This window comes from Aulonocara stuartgranti, assembly GCF_965226115.1.
Source record: "Aulonocara stuartgranti genome assembly, chromosome: 10".
Taxonomy (NCBI): domain Eukaryota; kingdom Metazoa; phylum Chordata; class Actinopteri; order Cichliformes; family Cichlidae; genus Aulonocara; species Aulonocara stuartgranti.
Window position 1 is genome coordinate 21,584,306 of NC_138946.1, and position 15,695 is coordinate 21,600,000.

The 15,695-nt window shown below is 41.2% G+C and overlaps 4 protein-coding genes across 7 annotated transcripts in view; 1 reads left to right on the forward strand and 3 right to left on the reverse strand.

Annotated features, from left to right (window-relative positions):
• Nucleotides 1-1,264: 1,264 nt before the first annotated feature.
• Nucleotides 1,265-2,446, forward strand: LOC309716394 (cobalamin binding intrinsic factor-like). 2 transcript variants are annotated; one of them, XM_082550179.1, is made up of 4 exons: nucleotides 1,265-1,383; nucleotides 1,467-1,602; nucleotides 1,746-1,879; nucleotides 2,219-2,446. In XM_082550179.1, exons 1-4 carry the CDS (start codon nucleotides 1,302-1,304, stop codon nucleotides 2,290-2,292), a joined length of 426 nt encoding a protein of 141 aa, XP_082406305.1. In that variant the 5' UTR covers nucleotides 1,265-1,301; the 3' UTR covers nucleotides 2,293-2,446. The 2 variants fall into 2 exon arrangements, with proteins under 2 accessions (XP_082406305.1, XP_082406306.1); XM_082550180.1 differs by having other exon boundaries at nucleotides 1,746-1,875.
• An 80-nt stretch (nucleotides 2,447-2,526) lies between these two features.
• On the reverse strand, nucleotides 2,527-6,245 carry LOC309716393 (inactive serine protease PAMR1). 3 transcript variants are annotated; one of them, XR_014279422.1, is made up of 6 exons: nucleotides 6,057-6,245; nucleotides 4,682-4,728; nucleotides 4,385-4,549; nucleotides 4,116-4,283; nucleotides 3,823-4,023; nucleotides 2,527-3,655 (listed from the first exon to the last, which is right to left on the reverse strand). XR_014279422.1 is itself a non-coding variant. In XM_082550178.1 (5 exons), exons 1-5 carry the CDS (start codon nucleotides 4,785-4,787, stop codon nucleotides 3,642-3,644), a joined length of 648 nt encoding a protein of 215 aa, XP_082406304.1. In that variant the 5' UTR covers nucleotides 4,788-6,050; the 3' UTR covers nucleotides 2,527-3,641. The 3 variants fall into 3 exon arrangements, 2 of the variants coding, with proteins under 2 accessions (XP_082406304.1, XP_082406303.1); XM_082550178.1 differs by lacking the exon at nucleotides 6,057-6,245 and having other exon boundaries at nucleotides 4,688-6,050; XM_082550177.1 differs by lacking the exon at nucleotides 6,057-6,245 and having other exon boundaries at nucleotides 4,682-6,050.
• Nucleotides 6,246-7,653: 1,408 nt separating this feature from the next.
• hinfp (histone H4 transcription factor) lies at nucleotides 7,654-11,781 on the reverse strand. Its single transcript, XM_082550175.1, has 9 exons — nucleotides 11,344-11,781; nucleotides 10,755-10,981; nucleotides 10,133-10,244; nucleotides 9,850-10,002; nucleotides 9,686-9,763; nucleotides 9,050-9,170; nucleotides 8,804-8,942; nucleotides 8,591-8,715; nucleotides 7,654-8,519 (listed from the first exon to the last, which is right to left on the reverse strand). The coding sequence occupies exons 1-9, from the start codon at nucleotides 11,498-11,500 to the stop codon at nucleotides 8,153-8,155; spliced, it is 1,479 nt and encodes a 492-aa protein (XP_082406301.1). The 5' UTR covers nucleotides 11,501-11,781; the 3' UTR covers nucleotides 7,654-8,152.
• A 757-nt stretch (nucleotides 11,782-12,538) lies between these two features.
• The window catches only part of dpagt1 (dolichyl-phosphate (UDP-N-acetylglucosamine) N-acetylglucosaminephosphotransferase 1 (GlcNAc-1-P transferase)), a 4,657-nt gene continuing 1,500 nt past the window's right edge, over nucleotides 12,539-15,695 (reverse strand). Inside the window, exons 5-9 of the mRNA XM_082550176.1 lie at nucleotides 15,587-15,671; nucleotides 15,282-15,470; nucleotides 15,094-15,181; nucleotides 13,605-13,760; nucleotides 12,539-13,513 (exon numbers count right to left, since the gene is read on the reverse strand). Of these exons, the coding sequence (XP_082406302.1) occupies nucleotides 13,448-13,513; nucleotides 13,605-13,760; nucleotides 15,094-15,181; nucleotides 15,282-15,470; nucleotides 15,587-15,671 (584 nt within the window). The 3' untranslated portion in view covers nucleotides 12,539-13,447. The remainder of the gene's footprint in view (nucleotides 13,514-13,604; nucleotides 13,761-15,093; nucleotides 15,182-15,281; nucleotides 15,471-15,586; nucleotides 15,672-15,695) is intronic.

Below are 15,695 nucleotides of genomic sequence, written 5' to 3' on the forward strand. Positions count from 1 at the left end.
CCGACCTGGTGTTTTTTAATGAATTGGAAATAAAACCTGTGAACAATAATCGACAGCAGGGCAGATCGATAATAAGCACATTTCCGAAACATTTTAAGAATACTGGGGGGATTTAAAGCTGGGACACTGAACTTAAACTGGGAACTCATAAACAGTTAATTGAATATATTCATATCGCTGTGACTGCTAGAGCCTTCTTGATTAAATTGGCCTCTGTGACCGCAATTTAAACATGTTTTTGTGCTGATTTCTGCTCTGTGGTTATTTGGGGCTGTCTCTTGCTGGGGTAACGTACAATATACAGCCTGTATATGCATAGATGTGCTAAGTGTATACATCCAATGCTGATACATATGATAAAGTCTGGCTCCATCGCTGTAAACATGAGGCCCCTCTGTCTCTTTAAAGGCCGCACCTGCGCAGCTGCCTGGTGCTGATGCTGCAGTGCCCGGGTTATTTTCGGTAAAACAGACGGGGTTACTCGCGTTCAAGCGGGCCCTACATGCCTTACATCACCCCTGAGAGGAAATCAAAACCATTTTTAGCCAATCGCACCTGCCTCTTAATCAGACTAACTTAAAACGAGCTCTCACTCTCTGGTGGCCAGACGAGCAATTTCAGCAAACCAGCCTATTACTCTCTTTCTCAGCCAGACTCATTTTGCTAAGAGGAGGGACCATATTGTTTTTTTCAGACGGTAAGGTTTAGACCTAAATCAGCAGGTTTAAACTTTGGTTCTTTTAATTGAATTCTCTGTAGATCATCCTTGGTGTGATGGGGGATAAGTCAGTTCACAAAATAAAGGTGAACCTGCCGTTTTTAGTTCTATATTGATGTTTTGTGCCCCCATAACCAGGTTCGTCTGATAAGACTTGGGTCACATTTAGTTCACTTACATTTATTATTCTACTGTCAAGATTAAAAAAAAGAAAAAAGAAAGAAAAATTTGTTTGCGTAACATAATATTTGTCTTTAGGGAAAGAGATATTCTCCCACCCATCTGAAAGAAAAACCCACAGCCACAGGACAGATCATGAATCATCTAGTGTAACCTCCGAGATAACAGTGTTTCTGTATTTATAAAGCACACATTAACCATCATTGATTGTCACATAAAAGCACTTCTGTGTTAGTTTTAAGTTTCAGGATGTGAATGTGAATGTTTAACCTCAACAAAGGTATGTGAGAGTGCCTCGTGACTTTCTGGGACTGGAGTTTGCTTACAAATGTGGGTTAGGCATGCTATAAGTAGTGAGGTGATGTGGTGTTAGACACACATCTGAGATAGAAGATCGCTCGACATGGCACTAAGGACATCAGCTCTGCTCTCTGTGGGCTTTTTCCTCCTGCTGACACGTGGCGCTCTTACAGACACAGATGAAGGTAAATTTTACAGAAGCTTTGATCTTTTGTAGACGTGCATCATAAATTGTATCACATGTGAATTGCTTTGCGTGCACAATCAGGATCCCTCTCTATCAAACTGTCTGTGGAGAACGAGCAGTCTAACGAGCCTCTCAAGTCCTACTCCAGCAGTGTAGTAAAGGGAGGTGTGCTGCTGGGAGCTCTGAGGAGACTGCACGATGCACAGCACGACTTTAAGTAAGTCCACCCATGACATCCCCTTTAATATAACTGTCTAGCATGCTTTATTGCTAAAAAGGAGCCCCGGCTGATTCTCTTACATATTTAAGCTGAGGGTGACCCATTTCTGCTCTTAAAGCCCTGACTGTTTGTGTTGCCAGGTTCACAGTGAAGGAGGACCCAAACTTTGGCCTGTTCTTGGAGAGTGTGAATGGAGTGGCTGGAAATAAGGATGAGAAGACATACTGGGAGATCCTGTCTGAAAGCTCTGGAGAATTCGACAGACTGGATGTAGGTGAGTGTCATCCCCAGAGCTTCACCTCAGCATATCTGAGGACGACTTAATGAGCCATAATGAGACAGGAGATTGGGTTGTCTTTTTCAATTACTGCCTCCTACAGCTATTGAAAAAGTATCTGCTCTGACAACATTTGTGCGTGTTTATCTTTTATAGAAGGAGAAGGTGGTGATACTACACATTAATAGTGATTTATCTATTAAAGCATGTTTTTTTGTCTTTTAGAGAAAGGATGCTACGCCCCATTGTTATTTCTATTGCTGTTGTTTCTGTTATAATGCTCTGTCAGGCTGTATGTGTGTAAATATCAGTGTTTGTCATCTAAACGTCGTACAGGGATCGGCTGCTACATGCCCAAAGCGGATGAGCACATCGTCTTGAGGTACACCACCTGGAGTCCTCAACAGTGATGCATGCTGAGCAGTAACTCCTCAGGATCACAAGTGGAAGGGAATCAGTCCTAAATCTCACACTTGTGATGCACTTTGTGACAAAACAGCGACATCTAGTGGTTTAACCTGTAATTTCGCTTATTAAAGGCAGTGAAAGGAAAAAAAACCCACATTTTGAGTCTGTTTTTCGGTTTCAAAATGAAATCGATTTTAGTTGAGTAAAAAAAAGACAGAGGAAAAAAAATTCTGAAGTCTTTTAATGTGATTTTAAAATATATAAAACATATAAGCCATTAAATGGGAGCAGAGGTCAAAACTTATTAAATATTTTGTCATATATCTTTTGAAAATCTTTGATTAGTGACTTGCTTTCTCCACACTACTTCTTACCATTTTTTAATTTGGAACTATATCAAGTGTCACAGGCCTGCCTGGAAGCCTAATGCTCAGTAGTTGTTTTGTGAGGAGCGATGGGATGATGGACACGGGGGATGACTGATAATATAATCCAATCAGAATATTATTAGTGCCATCTGTAAAGCTCTGCTTCAGGTCTGCATGGCTCAGAAATCATCGCTTTAAATGTTAAACCTTTGATTTCAAAGACATGAGTAGTTTTTAATTCATTTCACATTCATACAATTGGCTTGTGATATACATTTCTCAATAAATAACTTGAAAATAAAAGTACACACAGCATGACACCTAAAGTATAAATGCTGTTAACAGTTCTACACCACTCTCTCTGTTAACTCTGACCCCTGAACAAACATCTTATAACAAGATTAAGGTCTCAGCTCCTTCCACGACAGATGGGCTGAGAGGAGACGCAAGATGCCAATCTCTTTGGCTTCACTTCCCTCTTTCCTTGTTTCTCTGATTCCCATCCTTATCTGAGGAAAGTAAACATGTGCATGTGTTTGCAGACATCCAAGCTAAATATAGTATGATATATATATATATCTGGACAGGAAATAATGTTGAAAAGCCCAAAAAAAATCAGCCAAAGTCGCTTTCTATTTCAAATAATTGCTGAACTTGAATCTAATCTAAACCTCTCAGGCGCCTTTCACTAAATTTGTCCTCCCTTTTGTTTTCTGACCCTCTCGCCGCTTTGCATCCTAAAGAGTGACTTAACACTGGCATGCCAGAAGGATTTGTTCTTGCCATGTAATCCTTTACATACAGAAAGCAGGCAGGCAGGCTTGGAGTGTGTGCCGGAGAGATTAAATTATTGTCCTTAAACACCCAGATTTGTTCTTAAAATTGGATGAAGCAGCAGAAATGCAGCGTGACTCTTTGGTCTACAGCCGGTCTGTGTCTCCTCTTTGTCTGCAGCCTTGTTACACTGTAAGCATCTCTGTGTTTTAGCCTGCAGACACTTGAAAAAAACAAAACAAAAAAAACAAAGCAGATATCATTCCTGAAAGAAGGATAGCAAATTCATGTGTAGAGCAATATTCAAATGTATTTGTACACAGACAGCACCGCAGCATGCTCATTCTGCTTTGCATTTGTCCTGACAATGTGGAGGTGGAAGCAACTCACCACACGAGAAAGCGCAGTCACAAATGCAAGGGACACATTGTGCAAAGAACCGTTTCCAGCCGGTCTCCTTCTTCCTGCAGTTGTCTATCTGAGAGCAGCCTCGTTTGGGTGGGCCGAAGTAGCTCTTACCCACGCAGGTGGAGTTGCATGTCCCACTCAGTTCACGCTCGCTGATTTCAATCTGCCCCTGCTTACACATTCCTAAAAGGCAGGTCAAAGAGCGTAAATGTTGATACTGGGTCAGAAAACCTATTGTTGTTGTTGTTGTTTTGTTGCGGTTTGTGTGGACTCACGTAGGCAGATAGGTTTTGGAGTCCAGAGGCCATTAGGCTGACATGATCTGGTAGAGTTTCCAATAAGCCTGAATCCTGAGCGGCAGGTGTACCTCACCACAGATCCCACCCACCAGTCATTACCATACACTGCTCCATTGTAGTCCACATCTGGCCTTCCACAGTTCACTGACACACAGAGAAAAGGAAATGCAGGAAATACAAAGCACAAAACGAAGGTATTTTTAACAAGTGACCTTTTGTTTCTTCGCTCTGATTCTGTGTCTTACCTCTGCACAAGGATTTGTAGCCGAGCCAGCAGCAGCTAGAGTCTCCACAGCGATCTCTCCTCAGCTCCCGGTGCCGCGCTTTACAACCTCCTAAACAAAGCGGGGCTGACCCAGACCAGTATGTGTCATCTATGAAATTCGGCTGGGAAATCGATTCGATCTCACCTGAAGAAGAAAAATACTAAATCATTGGCTTCTTAATACGCAAGGATTGGACAAACATTCATGTATGCCATGACTTAGTAACCAGAAAGTTAGTGAAGAATAGCATTACAGTGTCAGAAAAGGAGATCTTACCACTACCTTCCAGCTCTCCATTCCACTCAGGAAACTGAGATGTCCCTCTGTGGATGGACCCAAACAACAACAGGAGCAGCAGTATGTAAAATCTCACAGTTCCCATCTCCTTTTCTAAAAAAAATGTTTTAGGTGCACCCAGGAACCAACTAGAAGCATTATACTACGCCATCACTAGACTATGAAGCCATTAGAATCAGTCCCAGGAGAACCGAGTTCACTCACTGGAGGAAGAGGAAGCAGCGAGAGAGAGTTTAAGTAACGCTTCAACTAAGCTCTGTGTGCTGCCTAATCTTCTACAAACAGCTAATGCTGTGCACTGTTTATCATCCTGGGACTCCACTTGGGCAAAGCTGTGTCACGATTTTGACACCTGATTAGAGCTGGGCGATATGAGATTTTTTCATATCACGATATGTTTTTTTCATTTCAGGCGATAACGATATCTATCACGATATAAGCCAAATAACTATATTTGTAAGATTTAAATGTGCCGTTGCTCACAAGTAAAATGTGAAATAATCAGCAGCTTGTTTTTATTTAAATATTTATTTCCCATAATAAGTTCAACAGGGTAGATGTACTTATGGAACATGAGACTTTTTCAGATAAATAAAGGCAAATATTGCAAACTACACAAAAGGCAGCCGCTAAAGCGTTTAAGTTTCAAAATAGAACAAACGAAACAGACTAAATTGTCAATTCCACTTAGAAACAAAATATTAATTCTAAAAATAAATCTTAGTTTGTTTTACAGAAGAACAGACAAAACTGACTAACTTTTGTCAATATCAAATAAACTGTGAACTAAAAGGAAATTCTCAATCTCTCCTTGTTGTATAGCTGAGCTTTTCAAACAGTTTTAACAGTTACTTTAGTCTGACAAAAGCCGAATGACGAATTAGCGCTTCCAGTCAGAGACTGAGGCTACGTCCACACGTACACGGGTATTTTTGAAAACTGAGATTTTCCGTTTTCGTTTTAAAAAATAATCCGTCCACACATAAAGGCAGAAATGAAGGAAAACGCTGCTATGAACATGCCAAAGCAGCAGGTGGCGCTAGATTCCTAACCGTGCCGAAATGTTGGCCAATCAGAAGTCTAGAAGCCTCGGTGGGAAAAAGTAAACAAAGCTGGGGCATAGAAGCAGAACCGAGTTGTATGTGTGGAGGGACAGTAACTGTGTGTATATGTAAGCATTTAACCACTGCAGAGAGTAGAATTAACAGTATTGTAGAAATTCATTTCACCGAAACAATAACGTGGCGCACAGTGTGACGCATGCACCAGTTTATTGTATTTCCAGACTTGCTTTCGGCACAATTTACAGTGCACGCTACTCTATTTTTTGTCAGACTTGAAATAGCCGAAATACCTTCACACTACGGAACTTCTATGGCTCTTCCGTTTGACAATCTCTCCGGCATTGGAACCATCATCTTTTTTCTCTTCGGTCACGCTCGGTTGATTTTTCTAGTCGGCACACTCATTTCCTCCATTACCCGCTGGCTACTTCCCAAACAAACACACGTGCGGCTTGGCACTTGTGCTGTAGTAACAAGCCACGCGACGTGACGCTGCGGCTGTGATTGGTTCGGCTCTGCGCTACTTAATTTGGATTGGCTGACCTTTTTTTTTTTTCTTTGAGGACAAGAGCGGCGAGGTCTATCGCGATAGCTTAATTTCTCTATCGAGTAAAAGTTATATCGCGATACATATCGTTATCGTTCTATCGCCCAGCTCTACACCTGATCAAAGGTTTTTATAGGTTTAAAGCAGAAGAGGGATGAAAGAACGACCGTCTCCAAATTGATGAGACGAGTGATGGATAACAGAGGTACTTGTACCTTAAACACAGACGCTTTATCCAATGCACATCATTCACATTAGATGGATTAACTAAAATATATGAAATATATATAATTATATAGAATATATTGAGAGAAATATAGAACTTTGTTTTGGTCAGCATGAAAAATTGTAATGGTTTTCTGGGGGGTTTTGTCTTTCTTGTATGAGAAAAGCAGAAAACAAACCTAATGTTGGCCTTGTTGCTTGAAAACAACCTGCTGAAGTTCAAACAAAGAAAAGAAAGATGATTTAAGCGACTTTGAACATAGCATGGTTGTTGGTGCCAGACGGGCTGGTATGAGTTCAACCCTTTTTAGAGTTTACAGAAAATGGTTTGAAAGAGAAAATATCCAGAGAACAGTATTTCTCTGGCTGAAAATGTAACTTTATTATAACCAAGGTATGCAAAAGAGTATCTCTGAATGTACAACTTGACCATCCATGAAGCAGATGGGCTGCAGCAGCAGAAGACCACACTCTGAGCGCCACTCCTGTCTCCTAAGAACAAGAAAAGCAAGCTAAAATTTCACAGGCTCACCAAAATTGAATAACAAAAGATTGAAAAGGCAACGCCTGGTCTGATGAGCCTGGATTTCCATTGTAACGCATCATGTCACAAAGCTTAAGTCATCTCAAACTGGTTTCTTGAACATGCCCTTAAGTCACCAGATCTCAATCCAATAGAACTCTTTTGAGATGTTGCAGGACGGGGGATTCACATCACGGATGTGCGATGACTGTGTGATGCTATCATGTCAAACTCTCAGAGAGATGTTTCGAGCACCTTGTGGAATCTAAGCGACAAATAATTAAGGCAGCTGTGCAGGCAGAAGGGGGTCCAAACTGGTACCAACAAGGTGTAACTAATGATGTGGGTGGTGAATGTGGACGTTAACAATACTACAGAGACAACGTTTAGATTTACAGCTCAGTTGAGTTCAGTCAAGACATTTTAGACGATTGAGATGTCAATTATACAGCCGTGTATATCAGTAACAGAGCTGCAGGAGTGCAGTTAGATTTAGCAGGTGGAGCTAAAACAGATGATGAATGTATGTAATACATAAAGAAAAAAGTTCACTCTTAAAAAAATATTACAAAACATAAAAAAAATAGACAAAAAGGTTTCACGTGTTTATTCAAGTTTAACTGGGAAAGGTACACACTCTGCGAGATAAGGTGAGCCCTCTTAGCTTTAATCCAGATTCTGTTGAATATTAATGACAACACGACGTCCCATGACTCATGTTCTTAACCTTTAAAGGTTTCAGCTGATGTATCTCTGAATTTGATTGATTGAGAACCCAGCAGGCAGTGCAACATTAGCCTTCAACTGTCTCGACAGATTTTACAGCACGAGACACGAACATCTAACTGAAAACAGTTTAAAATTAAGATGCTACACATTAGCAAATAAACACATAAAAAACAGTTTACTTGCCTAATATAGGCTTACATTCAACATGAATCATAACAGTACGTGTTCCTTAATTCAGATGTTATAATTTAAGTAAAGCAGTTCGCTTTCTGTTCAAATCCAAGCCAGGTTTTTGTAGAAGTTCATGAATTCCAAGAAGAGTGTGACTGTGTACTTTGTGCCTGCTCAGGATGTGCATCAAGTCAAAGCACCTCCATCTCCTGTTGCTGAGCAGCATCCTGGAGCTGCAGCATTACAGACTCCTCTCCTGCCTGTGACAGTCCTCCAGTGAGGACATACAGCATGCCCTCTTCCTGTCCGCCTTCCTCAGCGCCAACTGTCGAGCCTGGCTCGTCGATCCTCTGCTCTTCCAGCAGCACCCCTTTCAATTCCACCTGCACCTCTGCAGGAGCTGCTCCTTCCTGCAGCTCCTGACCTTCCGTCGGCTCGCTGCCGCCGTCCTCCTCCGCTTGCCTGTTTTGTCTTTCTCGCATCAACTGCTCGGTCAGCTCCACGCTCTCGTAGCGAATCAGCTGCAGACGCAAGAAACCATCCTCGTGCTCCTTGTATCTGTCAAGAGCGAATAAAGACTTCAAGCGTTGCAATAGCTATTACTGCAGCTGCTTCACTGCAACACTCACCTGAACCTGGGGTGTCCGGACGGCCACTTAAATTGGTGCTTTTTGTGCAGATGGACAGTTAGGTTGTTGCCCCTGGTGAAACACTGGCCGCACACATGGCACTTGTAGCGAGCTACAAAACTCCCCTGGTTATGGAAATAAAACACAATCATCAATGAAAACATCAAAAATCCCTACTTGAACGCAAGTTTAAACAAACACTTCAAACATCACCTCGTGCTCTCTTTTGTGGTGAATCTTCATGGTGCAAGCGGCTCGAGATGTAAAGCCACAGCCAGGGACGTCACAGTGGAAGGCTGACTCGCTGCTGTGGGTGTCCAGATGTTTGCGCAAGTCGACCAGATTCTTACAGCTGTGAGGTTTTTTGGTTTTTTTTTAAAAACGGTGGGAGCAAATGTCATTGTCTGTTTAATAACTTAATCCTGACTTAAATTGGTGAAGTTTCAGGGGTTTGGGTACCTGTACTCGCAGTAGTCACAGCTGTATGGCTTCTCGTTGCTGTGGCGGAACTTGATATGGTTGCGCAGTGAAGAGGGCGACGGGCACGTCATGTCACATAATGGACATTTGTAGTGGCTCACTGTCCCAATAAAGCAGTGGGGAAATTAAATTTGTCTATATTAAGACTACAGAGTTGTTTGTTGGCAACAGGATTTCTTCACTCACTCACAACAAAGTGCATCACATGCTCAGCAGATCAAAAATAGACACTGTGAAGGACTATTTTTATTTTTGGTTGCGTCAAGCCAAGAAATAGTTGTGAAATGCTTCATTTTAAAACTGGATGCTCTCACTATGAAGCAGAAAAGATCCAGAAAGATGCTGATTAACTCATCTGGCTCACAGTCCATCACAATTCCCGGGTTATTGTAATGTGTGACATGCAGAAATAAAGTCTTAGTCTTAAACACAATCTGAGTGAAGACCTGGTAGATGAACAATGTGTGAAAGCTTCACCTCCAAGAGTATGGAACAGATTTGCTTCATACTCCAGGAGTATCATTTTTTGTGAATTGTGTATGGATGGACACCTCATCATGGCATAAGCTCATGTGTAAAAAAAAAAAAAAAAAAGCACAATGAAGCATAACTGACCGTGGGTCCTCATGTGGTCCCTCAGAAGTCTTTCTGTTGCAAAACGTTTGGAGCAGTGTGAGCACTGGAACCTCTGACCTATGTGACACGACACAGATTGTTCGATTATTAAAGGTTTTTTTTAACATTACTAAGCTTAATTTCATAAATCTGACAGAATCTACCTTCCATGGCGCTCTGTCGTATGATGTGGTCAAACAGCTTTGTATTGTTGGCATACATCCCCCCACAGCCGGGACATGCCACCACCTTTTCCTGAGTGTGGCTGCGCAGGTGCTCTCGCAGCTTAGGACGGCCTTTAGCAGTCGCTTCACAGTCTGAAAATGACAGGCACAAAACCTGGATTCAAAAGTCTGAAATCCTCAGCTCGACACTGAAAATGTACAGCTGTACAATCTTCACTTAACATTTACAGTTGAAAAAAAACAACAAACACTGTAAGCGTACCTTTCCATCCACAGCGGATCGGGATTTCACAGTCTCCTGTAGGTATCTCTATGCACAGGCTGTGCATTTCCACATGGCGATAAAACCACTCAGGGTTTTCATACGGTGGTTGCTTTAACACATGTGCATTAAGAGAGTTACAGAGCCACATGTATTATTAGTTTAACTCTACTACACAGATCATTTAAAAACTCAGAAATACTGGGTTCAGGAACACTAACAGAGATCTGAACACAGTTCACAGTGCCATCCACAAAAGCAGGTTAAAGCTTTGTCATGCAAAGAAAAAGCCATTTATGAACATAATCCAAAACACTGCTGTCTTCTCTGGGCCAAACCTCATTTATAATAGAGTGAAGCAAAGCAGAGACCTTTTCTGATGTCAGACGAATTAACATTTGCAATTCTTTTTGGAAAACATGGATGTCATGTTCTCTGGAGTGAACAGTGGAGAGACTAGCCAGCTTGTTTTCAGGCTTCGGTTCAAAACCCTAGACCTCTCACGTTACGAAGTAGCATTAGTGTCTATAGAACTGGCAGCATAAGATTTGGGAAAGCTCCATCAATGCTCAATGTATCTGCTACTCTCGTCTTTCACCAGCAGCAGATACAGCAAACTTACTTCACATTCCTCCCAAAGGCAGACAAAATTATCTGGGATTTCAGGGATGATGTTGCGATTGTGGTAGGCGATGGAGCAGTTGCCGATTTTTGGATGGGCACTGAGAACCTGCTGACCCAGCTGCTTTAGTTTAGTGTGATAACAGTGAAAGAACACGTGTCGCCGCAACTCTTCAGGTCCCTCCACGGAGCAAAAACCACAGTCTCTCCACAGACAGCTTCTCTCCCCTTTGCACAAAAAGTAAAAGAGACTAGATTAGGAGGAATCATCACTTTGGGCAAAGGATCAGTATGACTTATCTATCTGAATGCCTTGTTTATCATCAGGACTTTGGATGCCAGCAAAGTTAAGTAAATTAATCCAATTCAATATCTAGTGGCCAAATGTTATGAATAAGTAGCTGATGGATAAAAACTCTCGTCATTTCTAGTGGTGGTCTAGACGTGCAGTAAGTGAGGCCACACTGGTTAAGGCCTATTGAACCAAATCATTAAAACACGTTCCTGTCCAGCTCCTCACGCTACATCTCCAAAACAAACACCTCAGCTATGGAGGTGCCACACGTACACGAAGCTGCGTTTCACCTCACCCTCTGTTTCTTCTTCCTCCTCCTCCTCTTCCAAAGCACTTAGATGACCCTCCACATGCTTGCAAAAGTTTTCCATCCGATTAAATGATTCCTGGCATGAACCCCACTCACACTCCAGCTTGAGTGCTTTCTTCTGCATTCGCTTGTTAGGAGGCATCTCTCCGAGTCACAACTGGACTAAATGTCAGACGTTTCGCTCCAGGACCGAAGTCGCAAACGCTGTTTGACCATCACCTGACCGCCCAGCAACTAAGCTGCTAGCTTACATTAAACAGTCTCCACAGTGTTGCTGAAACACCAGCAGAGAACTGTTTAACAAGCTAAAAGCATAAATTGTTATAAGCTTCACGACAGCGTTAAAAGAGAGCTCGTATTCATCGGACCTGTTCTTCTTCCGTCCACAAACGCGGGCTGTGCAACAACACCGACGTTCCCCTTGAAACAAAGTTTAGTTAAATAGTTCCTACGCAAAAAAAAAATCCTTTTTGTATTTACAGTTAACAATTGGAAGATATTTACAATAAATCTTCATTTTTATTGACATTTATTCAAATATTTTACTTAAGTATAAATTTAGGGCATTTATGCTCCTATAATTTTATTTTATACTAGTGGACACTGTGTACATTTTAAAGGCAAAAATATCACCTTACTACACGCTTACAATTATGGAAGACCAGAAGAATTCCACACATCAAAATCAAAGTATTTTGTGCTTTAATCATAAGTTTAGTGATGTCTAATTAAAGATTATGAAAAAGTATTTGGTAAAAGATTTTACAAGCGCACATTTCATTGCACAATTCATTAATAAAGCACAAAATGTTCTGTTTTGAGGTGAGTGACTCTTTGGGTCTTCCATGTCAAACAACCCACAACCTGTTCCCGTTAGGCGTCGCCACAGCGGATCACCTGCCTCAATCTAACCCTAACACTCTCTTCTGTCTCACCAACCCTCTGCATGTCCTCCCTTTCAGCTATTTGTATACAATGGATAAACAGGTAATGCTAAATTTTTGGTAAAATGTCTGCACTTCAATTGTATATTGATTGCTTGTGTTACAATTCAGCATGAGAGAGGTAAAACCACACAAACTGTGACTTGGTCCCATTTCTGAACTATAACGGAAACACTTTAAGCACTATAATTTAGCACACTTTCTCCCAAGTATTAATACAACACAATCTTACATCATCATTTTTCCCGTTTTTATTTGATAATCTGTGCCTTCAATCTCAGTAAACAGTTTTGCACTTGTAATTACATTCCTAAATAAAAAAGTCCAGTGCCAGTTGACTTCACGTTGATGCTCTTTCTGAAACCGTTGGGATGATGCTCAGTCCTAAACAACACGGCTATATATTTGATGAAAGAAAAGCAAAGACGATCAGTTATCTTTAATCGGGATGTGCTTTTTCCACAATCAGGACGTGGTCATGTGACTTCATGACCTCTATTTAATCATCTCCTCACACTTTATTGATGACTACACTCCTTTGATATTTCACTGCTGTTCTTCACAACAATCATTTTGTTGTTGTGACTTTTGTTGAGAGGGAAAAGAAACAACCAAGAAGCACTAAATGAGTTTAATATTCCTACCATAACTGCATTAAAGTGTAAGTAGGCACATTTTCTCTCAACAGCAGGTTAAAGCAGTATGTGAACATGTGAATATTTGACCAGTTTTTAGAGGATTTCTACATTTGCAAGTCAGCGATGTCTGCTACACCGAAGATCAAAACTTGACAGACTTTCTTTTTAAAAACCAAGTATAAAAATATACTTTCAGGTTGAACACGTGGGGTGATTAAGACCCAGTTACATTTCCCTGACTGTAATGACTGAATCCCAGGAGAGCGCTACTGTTGGCATCAAATCATTAGCCGTTCTGCTTGTACATATATATGAAAATGTTGTGGTGAAGTTAAATAAAGCTTTAATCCTTGCTCTGGGTCTTTACTGCAGAAAGAGTCTGAATATGAAAAATGTCAGTGAGGTAGTGGAAACTATTAAAAGGCAAATGAACAGTGAGCCTGTAAAATAGTTCCACAGCAGTATCATATTTTCCTCAGTCAGCACTCCGTCCTCAGTCCCGGTAATCTAGACGTCATAGAAGAGACGGACGAGATGATAACGGATCCCAAAAGCCACTGCGCTGCCCATCACCTGAGTGAGACGCAGAAATGAGAGGCGAGTCAAACATTTTATGGCTGACAATATTCAGGCATATGTGGATACTGCAGGTGCTCTGTTATACCTGTATGACGAGCATGATGACTGTGAGAGTTCTCTCGTGGACGGGTCCGAGTACTTTCAGCACCAGGTTTATTAAGGTCATGTTGTTGCACTCAATAAAATCACCATCCCCCTCATGGCCTCTGCGCACCTCGAGCAGCTTTAATAACTCTGCCACCTGTTGAGGATTAAAGGTTTTATTGTTATCAGCCAGTAAACACAGCCCGACGCATGCTAGTGGTCTGCCTCAGCTGTGTGTGTGTGTGCGCGTTCATACATGATATCCAAACTTGTGAGTTATTATCAACTTCTCCAATTTTTTTAATTAAGCAAATTAATGTATTGGATTAATTCATCTGATTTTCAGGTTGATACATATGGTTCATTGTCATTTTTTTATGTTGCATGTAACCTGTCCCATGGGCATAATTATTATGTGCCAAATCTAGGTGTGCTGCGATGTGCGGTACAACCTGTATGCAGTGCTGTGAAAAACTAGATACTCCCTGTGATTCATTACATCGTAGAACTACTTTTAATTGTTTTCTGTATGGCTTTATCAGTCAGTCACATTAATGTAGAAGAATTCTGGCCCACTCTTATTGCTTGTTGCTTTATCTTTTTTTTTCTAGGTTAGATTTGCTGCTGTTCTTGGGATCATTTGGGTCATGCAACAGAACAGACAGCTAAATGTGGCCTCACATTTGGCTCTAGTACACTTTGGTATACAGAGGCATTCATGGCTGACTGAATGACTTCACCGTTACCGTGCGTGACACTTGGAGGGATATCATGCACAGCCATATTTGGCCATATTGCTGGGTTTTTTTTATTATTATTTCTCTGAAAACTGTATTATGTGATCACGGATTGAATCTGTTGGAACGCGTGAGAAGACTAACTGTAGAATGATGGACTTCAATTGTTTGGAAATGACTTTATAGCCCATCTCAGACTGATGGGCAGCAACAATTGCTTCTCTGCCATTAATGCTTATATCTTTCTCTCATTGGCGTTTTGTTAACAAGCATCTGAATGCTTCACACCAGCAAACTGCCAACACGTCTGCTTTTATAGAGGCGCTCACACTTGATGATGAACAATTAATCAAGCGCATTTGATCAGCAGCACCTGGCTGCTATTTACCCTGTTATTTTTTTTTATGGAAGCAGTCAGTGCAGTGAGTATTTTACGGGACTCTGTCATACAGTGTATGAGAAAATGTGTTCTGCGTCACAACCAAATAATGCGTCTGGGTTTTAATAACGGACGCTGACAGCGCGAGGCAATTGGAGCAGAAACAATCAGCTTCATTGCCCAAAGCAATTAGATAATTATATTCATAAAGATTTCCTCATTTCATCTTATCAAAAGTCTGGATTTGGTGCTTTCCTCTTTGAGTTGTGATGGGACAAGACCAGCAGCTGACATGATTTACAGCTTAGTTGAGGAGAATTTCTATTAAAGCATGGGAATACTCAAACAGAGAAAACGCAAAAGAAAAGCTTTACCGTCAAAATGAGGTGGCCTAACTTAGAGAGGTCCTTTGTTTTGAATTTAGAGTAGCTCATCCCCAGCTTGCCATTTTCTGGGTTCAACCTTTAGTTAGAAGGAGCATTGGAAGAAAGAAAAAGTTGAGCAATACACATATCAACAGGGTATAATCGTATATAAATGATGTTCATAATCAGGCAGTCACCTCGGGAGCCGGTGCCTGGGACAGGGGATTATGTGAAACAGCTGTGGTACGGAGTAGACAAAGTTAACCACTTGAGGAATGAAGAACAGCAGCATTGTTTTGCTGAAGTGTCCCAGGATGCCGACTACAGCAAAGGTCATCCCAGCAAAGTAGCAGAAAGTATCTCCCACAAACACAGATGAAGGGTACCTGTGACAAAACAGATTACAATCACCATGCTAGAGGGGGACTTGTACATATAGCTCTTTGTTTTTGATTGCAGAAAATATATGTTAACTTTCCCGAGTTTGGTAGACTTATCTTACCAGTTGTGGTACATAAGCGCTAATGTGGTGAAGAAGAACGGTATCATGAAGTAGAGGGAGAAAACGTGGTCATCGCGGTAATCTCCTAATAATAATAAGAAAGTGCAAA